Here is a 13,562-nt window from a genome sequence, read left to right as displayed (position 1 = left end):
TGTTGTTGTTGTTGTCGTTGGTGCTGCTGTTGTTGTTGTTGTCGTTGGTGCTGCTGTTGTTGTTGTTGTCGTTTCCGCTGCTGTTGTTGTTGTTGGTGCTGTTGTTGTTGTTGTTGTTGCTGGCGCTGCTGTTGTTGTTGTTGTTGTTGGCGCTGCTGTTTTTGTTGTCGTCGTTTCCGCTACTGTTGTTGTTGTTGTTTCCGCTGCTGTTGTCGTCATTGGCACTGTTGTTGTTGTTGTTGGTGCTGCTGTTGTTGTTGTTGTTGCTGGCGCTGCTGTTGTTGTTGTTGTTGTCGTTTCCGCTGCTGTTGTTGGTGCTGCTGTTGTTGGTGTCATTGTTGGCTCTGCTGTTGTTGTTGTTGTTGGCACTGCTGCTGTTGTTGTTGTTGGCGTTTCAGCTGCTGTTGTTGTTGTTGGTGCTGCTGTTGTTGGTGTCGTTGGTTGTGCTGCTGTTGTTGTTGTCGTTGGTGCTGCTGTTGTTGTTGTTGGCGCTGCTGTTGTTGTTGTTGTCGTTTCCGCTGCTGTTGTTGTTGTTGTCGTTGGTGCTGCTGTTGTTGGTGTCATTGTTGGCTCTGCTGTTGTTGTTGTTGTTGGCACTGCTGCTGCTGTTGTTGTTGGCGCTACTGTTGTTGTTGTTGGCACTACTGTTGTTGTTATTGTCGTTTCCGCTGCTGTTGTCGTCATTGACTCTGTTGTTGTTGTTGTTGGTGCTGCTGTTGTTGGTGTCGTTGGCTGTGCTGCTGTTGTTGTTGTTGTCGTTGGTGCTGCTGTTGTTGTTGTTGTCGTTGGTGCTGCTGTTGTTGTTGTTGTCGTTTCCGCTGCTGTTGTTGTTGTTGGTGCTGTTGTTGTTGTTGTTGTTGCTGGCGCTGCTGTTGTTGTTGTTGTTGTTGGCGCTGCTGTTTTTGTTGTCGTCGTTTCCGCTACTGTTGTTGTTGTTGTTTCCGCTGCTGTTGTCGTCATTGGCACTGTTGTTGTTGTTGTTGGTGCTGCTGTTGTTGTTGTTGTTGCTGGCGCTGCTGTTGTTGTTGTTGTTGTCGTTTCCGCTGCTGTTGTTGGTGCTGCTGTTGTTGGTGTCATTGTTGGCTCTGCTGTTGTTGTTGTTGTTGGCACTGCTGCTGTTGTTGTTGTTGGCGTTTCAGCTGCTGTTGTTGTTGTTGGTGCTGCTGTTGTTGGTGTCGTTGGTTGTGCTGCTGTTGTTGTTGTCGTTGGTGCTGCTGTTGTTGTTGTTGGCGCTGCTGTTGTTGTTGTTGTCGTTTCCGCTGCTGTTGTTGTTGTTGTCGTTGGTGCTGCTGTTGTTGTTGTTGGCGCTGCTGTTGTTGTTGTTGATGCTGGCACTGCTGCTGTTGTTGTTGTTGTTGCTGCTGCTGTTGTTGGTGTCGTTGGTTGTGCTGCTGTTGTTGTTGTTGTCGTTGGTGCTGCTGTTGTTGTTGTTGGCGCTGCTGTTGTTGTTGTTGTCGTTTCCGCTGCTGTTGTTGTTGTTGGTGCTGTTGTTGTTGTTGTTGTTGCTGCTGTTGTTGGTGTCGTTGGTGCTGTTGTTGTTGTTGTTGTTGCTGCTGTTGTTGGTGTCGTTGGTTGTGCTGCTGTTGTCGTTGTTGTTGGTGCAGCTGTTGGTGCTGCTGTTGTTTTTGTTGGCGCTGCTGTTGTTGGCGCTGCTGTTATTGGTGTTGTCGTTTCAGCTGCTGTTGTTGTTGTTGGTGCTGCTGTTGTTGGTGTCATTGTTGGCTCTGCTGTTGTTGTTGTTGTTGGCACTGCTGCTGCTGTTGTTGTTGGCGCTACTGTTGTTGTTGTTGTCGTTGGTGCTGCTGTTGTTATTGTCGTTTCCGCTGCTGTTGTCGCCATTGACGCTGTTGTTGTTGTTGTTGGTGCTGCTGTTGTTGGTGTCGTTGGTTGTGCTGCTGTTGTTGTTGTTGTCGTTGGTGCTGTTGTTGTTGTTGTTGTTGCTGGCGCTGCTGTTGTTGTTGTTGTTGTTGGCGCTGCTGTTGTTGTTGTCGTCGTTTCCGCTACTGTTGTTGTTGTTGTTTCCGCTGCTGTTGTCGTCATTGGCACTGTTGTTGTTGTTGTTGGTGCTGCTGTTGTTGTTGTTGTTGCTGGCGCTGCTGTTGTTGTTGTTGTTGTCGTTTCCGCTACTGTTGTTGGTGCTGCTGTTGTTGGTGTCATTGTTGGCTCTGCTGTTGTTGTTGTTGTTGGCACTGCTGCTGTTGTTGTTGTTGGCGTTTCAGCTGCTGTTGTTGTTGTTGGTGCTGCTGTTGTTGGTGTCGTTGGTTGTGCTGCTGTTGTTGTTGTCGTTGGTGCTGCTGTTGTTGTTGTTGGCGCTGCTGTTGTTGTTGTTGTCGTTTCCGCTGCTGTTGTTGTTGTTGTCGTTGGTGCTGCTGTTGTTGTTGTTGGCGCTGCTGTTGTTGTTGTCGTTTCCGCTGCTGTTGTTGTTGTTGGTGCTGCTGTTGTTGTTGTTGATGCTGGCACTGCTGCTGTTGTTGTTGTTGGCGTTTCAGCTGCTGTTGTTGTTGTTGGTGCTGCTGTTGTTGTTGTCGTTTCCGCTGCTGTTGTCGTCATTGGCGCTGTTGTTGTTGTTGGCGCTGCTGTTGTTGTTGTCGTTTCCGCTGCTGTTGTTGTTGTTGGTGCTGCTGTTGTTGTTGTTGATGCTGGCGCTGCTGTTGTTGTTGTTGTTGTCGTTTCCGCTGCTGTTGTTGGTGCTGCTGTTGTTGGTGTCATTGTTGGCACTGCTGCTGTTGTTGTTGTTGGCGTTTCAGCTGCTGTTGTTGTTGTTGGTGCTGCTGTTGTTGTTGTCATTTCCGCTGCTGTTGTCGTCATTGGCGCTGTTGTTGTCGTCATTGGCGCTGTTGTTGTTGTTGGTGCTGCTGTTGTTGGTGTCGTTTCCGCTGCTGTTGTTGTCATTGGCGCTGTTGTTGTCGTCATTGGCGCTGTTGTTGTTGTTGGTGCTGCTGTTGTTGGTGTCGTTTCCGCTGCTGTTGTTGTTGTTGGTGCTGCTGTTGTTGTTGTTGTTGCTGGCGCTGCTGTTGTTGTTGTTGTTGTCGTTTCCGCTGCTGTTGTTGGTGCTGCTGTTGTTGGTGTCATTGTTGGCACTGCTGCTGTTGTTGTTGTTGGCGTTGGTGCTGCTGTTGTTGTTGGTGGTGCTGTTGTTGGTGTCGTTGTTGCCGTTGTTGTTGTCGTCGTTGGTGCTGCTGTTGTTGTTGGTGGTGCTGCTGTTGTTGTCGTTTCCGCTGCTGTTGTTGGTGCTGCTGTTGTTGGTGTCATTGTTGGCTCTGCTGTTGTTGTTGTTGTTGGCACTGCTGCTGTTGTTGTTGTTGGCGTTTCAGCTGCTGTTGTTGTTGTTGTTGGTGCTGCTGTTGTTGGTGTCGTTGGTTGTGCTGCTGTTGTTGTTGTCGTTGGTGCTGCTGTTGTTGTTGTTGTCGTTTCCGCTGCTGTTGTTGTTGTTGGTGCTGCTGTTGTTGTTGGTGGTGCTGTTGTTGGTGTCGTTGTTGCCGTTGCTGTTGTTGTTGTCGTCGTTGGTGCTGCTGTTGTTGTTGGTGGTGCTGCTGTTGTTGTCGTTTCCGCTGCTGTTGTTGGTGCTGCTGTTGTTGGTGTCATTGTTGGCTCTGCTGTTGTTGTTGTTGTTGGCACTGCTGCTGTTGTTGTTGTTGGCGTTTCAGCTGCTGTTGTTGTTGTTGGTGCTGCTGTTGTTGGTGTTGTCGTTTCCGCTGCTGTTGTTGTTGTTGGTGCTGCTGTTGTTGTTGGTGGTGCTGTTGTTGGTGTCGTTGTTGCCGTTGCTGTTGTTGGTGCTGCTGTTGTTGGTGTCATTGTTGGCTCTGCTGTTGTTGTTGTTGTTGGCACTGCTGCTGTTGTTGTTGTTGGCGTTTCAGCTGCTGTTGTTGTTGTTGGTGCTACTGTTGTTGGTGTTGTCGTTTCCGCAGCTGTTGTCGTCGTTGGTGCTGCTGTTGTTGTTGGTGGTGCTGCTGTTGTTGTCGTTTCCGCTGCTGTTGTTGGTGCTGCTGTTGTTGGTGTCATTGTTGGCTCTGCTGTTGTTGTTGTTGTTGGCACTGCTGCTGTTGTTGTTGTTGGCGTTTCAGCTGCTGTTGTTGTTGTTGGTGCTGCTGTTGTTGGTGTCGTTGGTTGTGCTGCTGTTGTTGTTGTCGTTGGTGCTGCTGTTGTTGTTGTTGGCGCTGCTGTTGTTGTTGTTGTCGTTTCCGCTGCTGTTGTTGTTGCTGTTGTTGTTGTTGGCGTTTCAGCTGCTGTTGTTGTTGTTGGTGCTGCTGTTGTTGTTGTCGTTTCCGCTGCTGTTGTCGTCATTGGCGCTGTTGTTGTTGTTGGCGCTGCTGTTGTTGTTGTCGTTTCCGCTGCTGTTGTTGTTGTTGGTGCTGCTGTTGTTGTTGTTGATGCTGGCGCTGCTGTTGTTGTTGTTGTTGTCGTTTCCGCTGCTGTTGTTGGTGCTGCTGTTGTTGGTGTCATTGTTGGCACTGCTGCTGTTGTTGTTGTTGGCGTTTCAGCTGCTGTTGTTGTTGTTGGTGCTGCTGTTGTTGGTGTCGTTTCCGCTGCTGTTGTTGTTGTTGGTGTCGTTGTTGGTGCTGCTGTTGTTGTTGGCGCTGCTGTTGTTGGTGTCGTTGTTGGCGCTGCTGTTGTTGTTGTTGGTGTTGTTGGTGTCATTGTTGGCACTGCTGCTGTTGTTGTTGTTGGCGTTTCAGCTGCTGTTGTTGTTGTTGGTGCTGCTGTTGTTGTTGTCGTTTCCGCTGCTGTTGTCGTCATTGGCGCTGTTGTTGTTGTTGTCGGTGCTGCTGTTGTTGGTGTCGTTTCCGCTGCTGTTGTTGTTGTTGGCGCTGCTGTTGTTGGCGTCGTTGTTGGTGCTGCTGTTGTTGTTGGCGCTGCTGTTGTTGGTGTCGTTGTTGGCGCTGCTGTTGTTGTTGTTGTCGTCGTTTCCGCTGCTGTTGTTGTTGTTGGTGCTGCTGTTGTTGTTGTCGTTTCCGCTGCTGTTGTCGTCATTGGCGCTGTTGTTGTTGGTGCTGCTGTTGTTGTTGTTGTCGTTGGTGCTGCTGTTGTTGTTGTTGGCGCTGCTGTTGTTGTTGTTGTCATTTCCACTGCTGTTGTTGTTGTTGGTGCTGCTGTTGTTGTTGTTGTCGTCGTTTCCGCTGCTGTTGTTGTTGTTGTTGTTGGCGCTGCTGTTGTTGGTGTCGTTGTTGGTGCTGCTGTTGTTGTTGTTGGTGCTTCTGTTGTTGTTGTTGTCGTTTCCGCTGCTGTTGTTGGTGCTGCTGTTGTTGTCGTTGTTGTTGTCGTTGGTGCTGCTGTTGTTGTTGTTGGCGCTGCTGTTGTTGTTGTCGTTTCCGCTGCTGTTGTTGTTGTTGGTGCTGCTGTTGTTGTTGTTGATGCTGGCACTGCTGCTGTTGTTGTTGTTGGCGTTTCAGCTGCTGTTGTTGTTGTTGGTGCTGCTGTTGTTGTTGTCGTTTCCGCTGCTGTTGTCGTCATTGGCGCTGTTGTTGTTGTTGGCGCTGCTGTTGTTGTTGTCGTTTCCGCTGCTGTTGTTGTTGTTGGTGCTGCTGTTGTTGTTGTTGATGCTGGCGCTGCTGTTGTTGTTGTTGTCATTTCCGCTGCTGTTGTTGGTGCTGCTGTTGTTGGTGTCGTTTCCGCTGCTGTTGTTGTTGTTGGTGTCGTTGTTGGTGCTGCTGTTGTTGTTGGCGCTGCTGTTGTTGGTGTCGTTGTTGGTGCTGCTGTTGTTGTTGGCGCTGCTGTTGTTGGTGTTGTTGTTGGCGCTGCTGTTGTTGTTGTTGTCGTCATTTCCGCTGCTGTTGTTGTTGTTGGTGCTGCTGTTGCTGTTGTCGTTTCCGCTGCTGTTGTCGTCATTGGCGCTGTTGTTGTTGTTGTTGGTGCTGCTGTTGTTGTTGTTGTCGTTGGTGCTGCTGTTGTTGTTGTTGGCGCTGCTGTTGTTGTTGTTGTCATTTCCACTGCTGTTGTTGTTGTTGGTGCTGCTGTTGTTGTTGTTGTTGTCGTTTCCGCTGCTGTTGTTGTTGTTGTTGTTGGCGCTGCTGTTGTTGGTGTCGTTGTTGGTGCTGCTGTTGTTGTTGTTGGTGCTTCTGTTGCTGTTGTTGTTGTTGGTGCTTCTGTTGTTGTTGTTGTTGTCGTTTCCGCTGCTGTTGTTGGTGCTGCTGTTGTTGGTGTCATTGTTGGCACTGCTGCTGTTGTTGTTGGCGTTTCAGCTGCTGTTGTTGTTGTTGGTGCTGCTGTTGTTGGTGTCGTCGTTGGTGCTGCTGTTGTTGTTGTTGTTGTTGGCGCTGCTGTTGTCGTCGTTTCCGCTGCTGTTGTTGTTGTTGGTGCTGCTGTTGTTGTTGTTGATGCTGGCGCTGCTGTTGTTGTTGTTGTCATTTCCGCTGCTGTTGTTGGTGCTGCTGTTGTTGGTGTCGTTTCCGCTGCTGTTGTTGTTGTTGGTGTCGTTGTTGGTGCTGCTGTTGTTGTTGGCGCTGCTGTTGTTGGTGTCGTTGTTGGTGCTGCTGTTGTTGTTGGCGCTGCTGTTGTTGGTGTTGTTGTTGGCGCTGCTGTTGTTGTTGTTGTCGTCATTTCCGCTGCTGTTGTTGTTGTTGGTGCTGCTGTTGCTGTTGTCGTTTCCGCTGCTGTTGTCGTCATTGGCGCTGTTGTTGTTGTTGTTGGTGCTGCTGTTGTTGTTGTTGTCGTTGGTGCTGCTGTTGTTGTTGTTGGCGCTGCTGTTGTTGTTGTTGTCATTTCCACTGCTGTTGTTGTTGTTGGTGCTGCTGTTGTTGTTGTTGTTGTCGTTTCCGCTGCTGTTGTTGTTGTTGTTGTTGGCGCTGCTGTTGTTGGTGTCGTTGTTGGTGCTGCTGTTGTTGTTGTTGGTGCTTCTGTTGCTGTTGTTGTTGTTGGTGCTTCTGTTGTTGTTGTTGTTGTCGTTTCCGCTGCTGTTGTTGGTGCTGCTGTTGTTGGTGTCATTGTTGGCACTGCTGCTGTTGTTGTTGGCGTTTCAGCTGCTGTTGTTGTTGTTGGTGCTGCTGTTGTTGGTGTCGTCGTTGGTGCTGCTGTTGTTGTTGTTGTTGTTGGCGCTGCTGTTGTCGTCGTTTCCGCTGCTGTTGTTGTTGTTGGTGCTGCTGTTGTTGTTGTTGATGCTGGCGCTGCTGTTGTTGTTGTTGTCATTTCCGCTGCTGTTGTTGGTGCTGCTGTTGTTGGTGTCGTTTCCGCTGCTGTTGTTGTTGTTGGTGTCGTTGTTGGTGCTGCTGTTGTTGTTGGCGCTGCTGTTGTTGGTGTCGTTGTTGGTGCTGCTGTTGTTGTTGGCGCTGCTGTTGTTGGTGTTGTTGTTGGCGCTGCTGTTGTTGTTGTTGTCGTCATTTCCGCTGCTGTTGTTGTTGTTGGTGCTGCTGTTGCTGTTGTCGTTTCCGCTGCTGTTGTCGTCATTGGCGCTGTTGTTGTTGTTGTTGGTGCTGCTGTTGTTGTTGTTGTCGTTGGTGCTGCTGTTGTTGTTGTTGGCGCTGCTGTTGTTGTTGTTGTCATTTCCACTGCTGTTGTTGTTGTTGGTGCTGCTGTTGTTGTTGTTGTTGTCGTTTCCGCTGCTGTTGTTGTTGTTGTTGTTGGCGCTGCTGTTGTTGGTGTCGTTGTTGGTGCTGCTGTTGTTGTTGTTGGTGCTTCTGTTGCTGTTGTTGTTGTTGGTGCTTCTGTTGTTGTTGTTGTTGTCGTTTCCGCTGCTGTTGTTGGTGCTGCTGTTGTTGGTGTCATTGTTGGCACTGCTGCTGTTGTTGTTGGCGTTTCAGCTGCTGTTGTTGTTGTTGGTGCTGCTGTTGTTGGTGTCGTCGTTGGTGCTGCTGTTGTTGTTGTTGTTGTTGGCGCTGCTGTTGTCGTCGTTTCCGCTGCTGTTGTTGTTGTTGGTGCTGCTGTTGTTATTGTTGTCGTTTCCGCTGCTGTTGTTGTTGTTGTTGGTGCTGCTGTTGTTGTTGTTGTTGTTGGTGCTGCTGTTGTTGTTGGTGGTTCTGCTGTTGTTGTTGTAGCTGTTGTTGTTGTGCCAGAAAAATCAAAAAGTGATTTCAGTGTGATTTCTACTTTTACTTTTATGAGTGTAAATGCAAACAGAATAACGAGAATAAAAACTGACAAGCACCCGGGTATCTTAGGAAATGAACACCTTAGTTTACTTGTATAGAAATATTTGATTGGCTACCTTCTGAACCTTCTACAGTTTCCCGCCGGAATCGTGACAGGGTGTCTGAAGACTTCTTCTTGGTAAATAGGCCTTCCTCCTTTGATGCAAGGTCATGCAATTCACTTTTGGGGCTGAACTTGCTTGTTGGAGTGACCAATATGAATTCAGAATCCTCCTCAAGCAGGCCATTCTCTGTGTGACCACTGTTTCTGGAGTCTAATGCAGTGCGAGAGCCTCTTTCTCTTAGCAATAGGTGTGACCGCTCTAGGTCGCTGTAGAACTCAATGTTGGAGTTGCGCTGGCTTGGTAAACCCTTGATGGGAAAACACATTAGTAGCAGGGCAAGACCTGTACAGAAAGAAGTAATCAGTTAGTTATCTTATTGATGGAAATTAAGAAATACATCAGGATGAAATAGGGGACAAGCTTCAATGCAGAGGACATTGACCACATAATGTCAATCAACGTATTGAAGGGTGACAAGCAGTGGAGGTAGACGGCTAGGTCTGCTTGAGATCATGGCACAAGTCTTACGATGGGTTTCCACACAACGAAACACCTCGCGAATTCCGGCCAGCAAAATTTTGCTTTGGGGGCGTGATGGCCAAACCGCTAAACTTTTGACTGCAGTGTCTAGCCAGTGGTGGCAAGCAAACTAATTAGGCTAATCAGCTGGTTCAAATGTTTAAGTACTTAATGAAGATATCCAGGGGTCTTTATGCCTCGACTAAGTTGATGTTGCCTAAACTACAATTCATGTTCATTGAAACAACAATGTCAATAAGACATAATATATTTCATACCTGTGTTGCAGCATGTAGCCTAGCTGTCTAGCTAGGTTTACAATGCAATCCAATGCCCGAACATACTAGCAGTTTGCCTGTCAGCTAGCTAAAAAGTGTTTAAACTAACATATATAGTGGTCTATTTAGTGGTGTATGTACTCTGACTAAGTTCGTGTGGCATATAAACCGCAATTCGTATTGATACAAGTGTCAATGTTCGTGTAGAAACATTTTAATCACAAACAAATTTTTGTGTTACAACTCAGGTAGTCTCCGCCATCTTGGTCAGACTTTTTTGTAACTCCCGCCTCCAAACATAAACACACGGACCTGATTGGTTCTCGAATGGTCCTTATTTAAATAAATTTAAACTTATGCCAACTTTGTTTCACCTGCCTCGGCGATTTGCTCTCATTTCGCCCAACCAGGGCGAATTTCGTCTCCATTCAACCTCAATGAGAGCGACGCGAAATTTCGGTGTGTGGAAACCCACCGTTAGGCCTACTATGCTTATTAAAAGTAGTAAAATAGCACATTCAATTTTTCCAACCGTGCAGAATACATATTAGTTGGCAGCTAAATGGGCCATGAACTAGTGAGAACATAACCCTGTGTCAAACCCAGAGGGGCCCTATCTCGGCCATCTAAAAGGCCAGAGGAGTTGCTGTTTACATCTCTTGACAGTGCGTCTTCAGCTGTGCTTAATATGCGCTTTTCGCTATAGACCAGGTTTTTCTTGGTCAGTGGCGTAATGCTTTTCAGATAGTGTAAAATAGCGATTTTTAGATAATGCGCCAAGACCACACCTAAGGTCATTCATTTCCACACCCCTGAACGCATTGCTTAATAAAAGAGACGGGCAGGGCGAAAAACTTGATTGTACAATAGGAATACACTTTGGGGCAGCCATGGCCTACTGGCTAGCGTTTCGGACTTGTAACCAGAGGGTTGCTGGTTCGAACCCCCGACCAGTAGGCACGGTTGAAGTGCCTTTGAGCAAGGCACCTAACCCCTCACTACTCCCCGAGCGCCACTGTTGTTGCAGGCAGCTCACTGCGCCGGGATTAGTGTGTGCTTCACTTCACTGTGTGCCGAGTGTGTTTTACTAATTCACGGATTGGGATAAATGCAGAGACCAAATTTCCCTCACGGGATCAAAAGAGTATATATACTTATACTATATACTTTGCACCATGATGAGAATACGCTTTTGACCATCATAATAGAGCCGGATGTCATCTGCCTTCAGGCAATATTAACACATGATTATTATAACACATTTTCTATACCATAATTTCATGGATCAGAAAGATTAAGTTAATGAATTAAAAAGTGTTCAAGAAATATCACTGACCTATGGACAGCATATAGATAGCCATGTGTATCAGTTTGTCTGAAATTAGAAAGACATGGTTACAATACACCACAATACCTACAATAGTCAACCAAACCAATTAAGGCACCAGCACCACAAGGATATATATATCGTTTTCTGTGTGTGTGTGTATACAAAGATTTCTACAAACTCAAATTTATCACTAAATAAATACATGCATTACAAATAAGTTATCAGAAATAAAATCGTGTTAAGAGTAAACCATTTGGGTGAAATTTAAGAGTTTATCAACTTGAGTAATTAAGTATTTATTTTCAATGTTGAATAACTTAATCTAAAGAATGTAATGTAAAGTCGTATGTCTTATGTCTTATCAAATATTTAGTATGTCTCTCTAAGAAATGACAACCAAGAGCCTACCTGTAAAGTTTAGTCCTTGGTGAAAAATCCTATGTCAATAGGCCACTGAGTATAATGTAACCCTGTTGTCCTCTCTGAGTGTCCTAGTTGTCTGAGTGAGGAGGTGAGGATACTGGCCATTTAATACCCTGCCCATCATTCCTGTTTGTCAGACTTGTTCTATTTTGGTTCTCTTTTGCGTCCTCAATACATCATGCAGGTTCTGAGTGACGTTGTCACTGTCTGCCCATCAAATGATCCACTCCTACACAGCTTAGCTATCTTCACAAACTAGTTTTGGCTTGGCACTGTATCCTATCGCAACAACACCTTTCACAAAACCTTTTAACCGGTAACACATTGGAACACCTTAGAGAGACATTCAGCAGGGTGAGGCTTATTATGCAACAGAATCATAAATCAATGGAACATCTCCGATGATTAATTACATCTAGGGTGAGACACAAATGTGGTATGTTTCTAAGCACTCACATATGTTTGCATTATGTGACATAGTGTTACATAACAGCCAATGAATCAGAAACTGTTAAGTTTTCATTAAGATAGACTATATAGTCCACCCGCCCGATTTCAAGTTCCATTTTTACCAATGTTTGGTCAATTTATGGATATGGACATGTTACGCTACAAAACTTTTTTAATTATTGTGGATTCGTGGTTCTTTTTTGTTTTTGTGAGAACCCTAGCTGCTGCATTTTGTATCCCCTGAAGCTGTTTGATGGTCTTTTTAGGAAGGCCTGTGAAAAGCTCATTGCAGTAATCAACTATGCAGGAGATAAATGCATGAATGAGTTTTTCTAAGTCATGTTTTGACATCAGCCCTTGAAGTTAGGCAATATTTTTAAGGTGCTAAAAAGCTGATTTAGTTATCGCTTTCATGTGGCTGTTGAAATTTAAATCACTGTCAATTAATACACCAATACTTTTAACAGTATCCTTTGCTTTCATCCAAGGAGAGTTAAGGAAAGAGCGGCAAGCCGAAGTCTTTCCTCCTTTTTACCAAACTATATATATATAATTACTTCAGTTTTTTCTTTTTTCAGCTGCATAACATTTTGAGACATCCAGACATTTACATGCTTTACAAGTGGTTAATACTTGATAATTGTCTATAATATGTTTATAGTGTTAGTAGTCATATAGTAGTTACATAGTTATATATAATATGTTTTACTGTCTATACTGTACATATAGGGAATACAAAAAAAAGGAAATATATTTTTTAAAAATATGTTTTTCCTCCTTTCAAAAAACAAAACAAAAGAAAACAAACAAACACAAAAAGCTCTGTCACAATAAAATCTGGGAAACTTAGAAATAATTACCCTCTAAATACCTACATTTTTATATTCATCCTACCATCCGGGAGGGGTTTTATTGTTCAATTTATTAAAAAGAAACATAGGTCAAGCAAGAGGCTTGGCTATTGTCTACTATAAGACGTCACACCCCACCCTTATGTGCGTATTGTCATAGTCTCAGTGATTGTGCACACTTAATTCCTTATCTCTCACAGGTTACTCCCCTGAGATTCTCTGTGGCACGGTGCTCCATACCATTCAAGTATAGTCATTCCCTCACATTCTTTTGGGTTAAGTCAGCATAGTTGAATATTGAGAGTAAATTATGATTACGGTCTTTGTAAACATTTACTGAATAATTATATTCACTGCACCCAGGAGTATTATACAAAGACTAACAAGTTTAGCTTTCCCTTGGTTCATGGTTGAAGTTAGCCTCACCTTTTATACATAATTTGTAAATGTATAAAGAGATCATATGCAGCACATTTTTGCATCCCCTGTTTGAAGTGAAATTGTGATGATTTTTCAGTTGTAACAGTTATATGCTGGAAATGTAAATTCATAAATATTTTGTGAGTTCTAATAAAAATACTTAACCTATATTTAAAATATGTTTATAAATTATTGTTAATAAATTATGCAATAATATTTTTTGATGAAGTCATATTTCCATTTTTAAACAGTTGTTGCATACACATGCACTAATGATTAGTTAGGGTTGTGGCGGAATTCATTCCACCCTGTCTTAGCGTTAATTGTTTTCAATTGTCCAGAAGCACACGCATACACTGCACACACAAACACAAGTAACATAATTGCATTGCATGTAAATGCAATGGACTATTATCACTGTTCTTCTTAATATTAGCCTATTATTCTTCTTCCGACCGAATTTGACATTTAATGACACTAAAACCACTGAACCGTTTGACGTCATTCAAACACTCCTACAAAGGTCTTGTAACGGACAATTGTACAATGTCATTTTTACATTTGTAACTTTATACTTTTTGAGATATTTACGATAAAAGAGCAATACATTCCCATTGACTTAACATTGACCTCCATGGCGGCAACTTTAAGCATGACGTGACCTGCAGCTGAAAACAATTAACAGCTGAACCGAGCTACCGCTGGAGCTGTGAATCTTCTGAACGTCTTCGCCTGCCGTGGTCACTTATTTGCTCGTAAACCTTCAGAGGCACATTTCTCTAATTAGTGACAAGGTAAGTGTTCCGGTTTTTTGGTATTTGAGTCATTTATGTCGTCAAACATTATGTAACGTTAGCGTTATGTATGAAATGATGGGTCACAAATAACTAAACTAACGTTAGGTAACGTTAGTGAAATAGTTGACGTTAGCACCTTGCTACGTTGATATGTATTCTGTAAAGAAACCAAATGTTAACTAGAAAAGCATTTCCTGAAGGAAATACAGTGCTTTTTTGTTTAAAATGCTAACTAGCATGCTAACATGCTAGCATGCTAACTATGCTAACCATGTGACTTAGCTAACTTAGCTAATCGTTTTTAGCAGTTTTGTTAAAAATGCTAACTAACATGCTAACTAACATGCTAACTAGCTACAGTGGGTAGGA

General features: G+C 44.6%; 1 protein-coding gene across 1 annotated transcript; it reads right to left on the bottom strand.

The window, feature by feature from the left end:
* Positions 1-1,808: 1,808 nt before the first annotated feature.
* On the bottom strand, positions 1,809-8,450 carry LOC143127017 (uncharacterized). The gene is given in 3 exon segments (XM_076288318.1): positions 1,809-1,826; positions 2,093-3,533; positions 8,176-8,450. Coding segments are annotated over 3 exon segments (1,734 nt in total).
* Positions 8,451-13,562: the final 5,112 nt, after the last annotated feature.

This window comes from Alosa pseudoharengus, unplaced genomic scaffold (assembly GCF_046254945.1).
Source record: "Alosa pseudoharengus isolate Yale_2024_CS ecotype anadromous, Long Island Sound unplaced genomic scaffold, YU_APseudo_1.1 YU_APseudo_1.1_scf_17, whole genome shotgun sequence".
NCBI classification, from domain to species: Eukaryota; Metazoa; Chordata; class Actinopteri; order Clupeiformes; family Clupeidae; genus Alosa; species Alosa pseudoharengus.
Note: the sequence above shows the minus strand (reverse complement) of the source record. Positions and strands in the feature narration are given on the sequence as shown.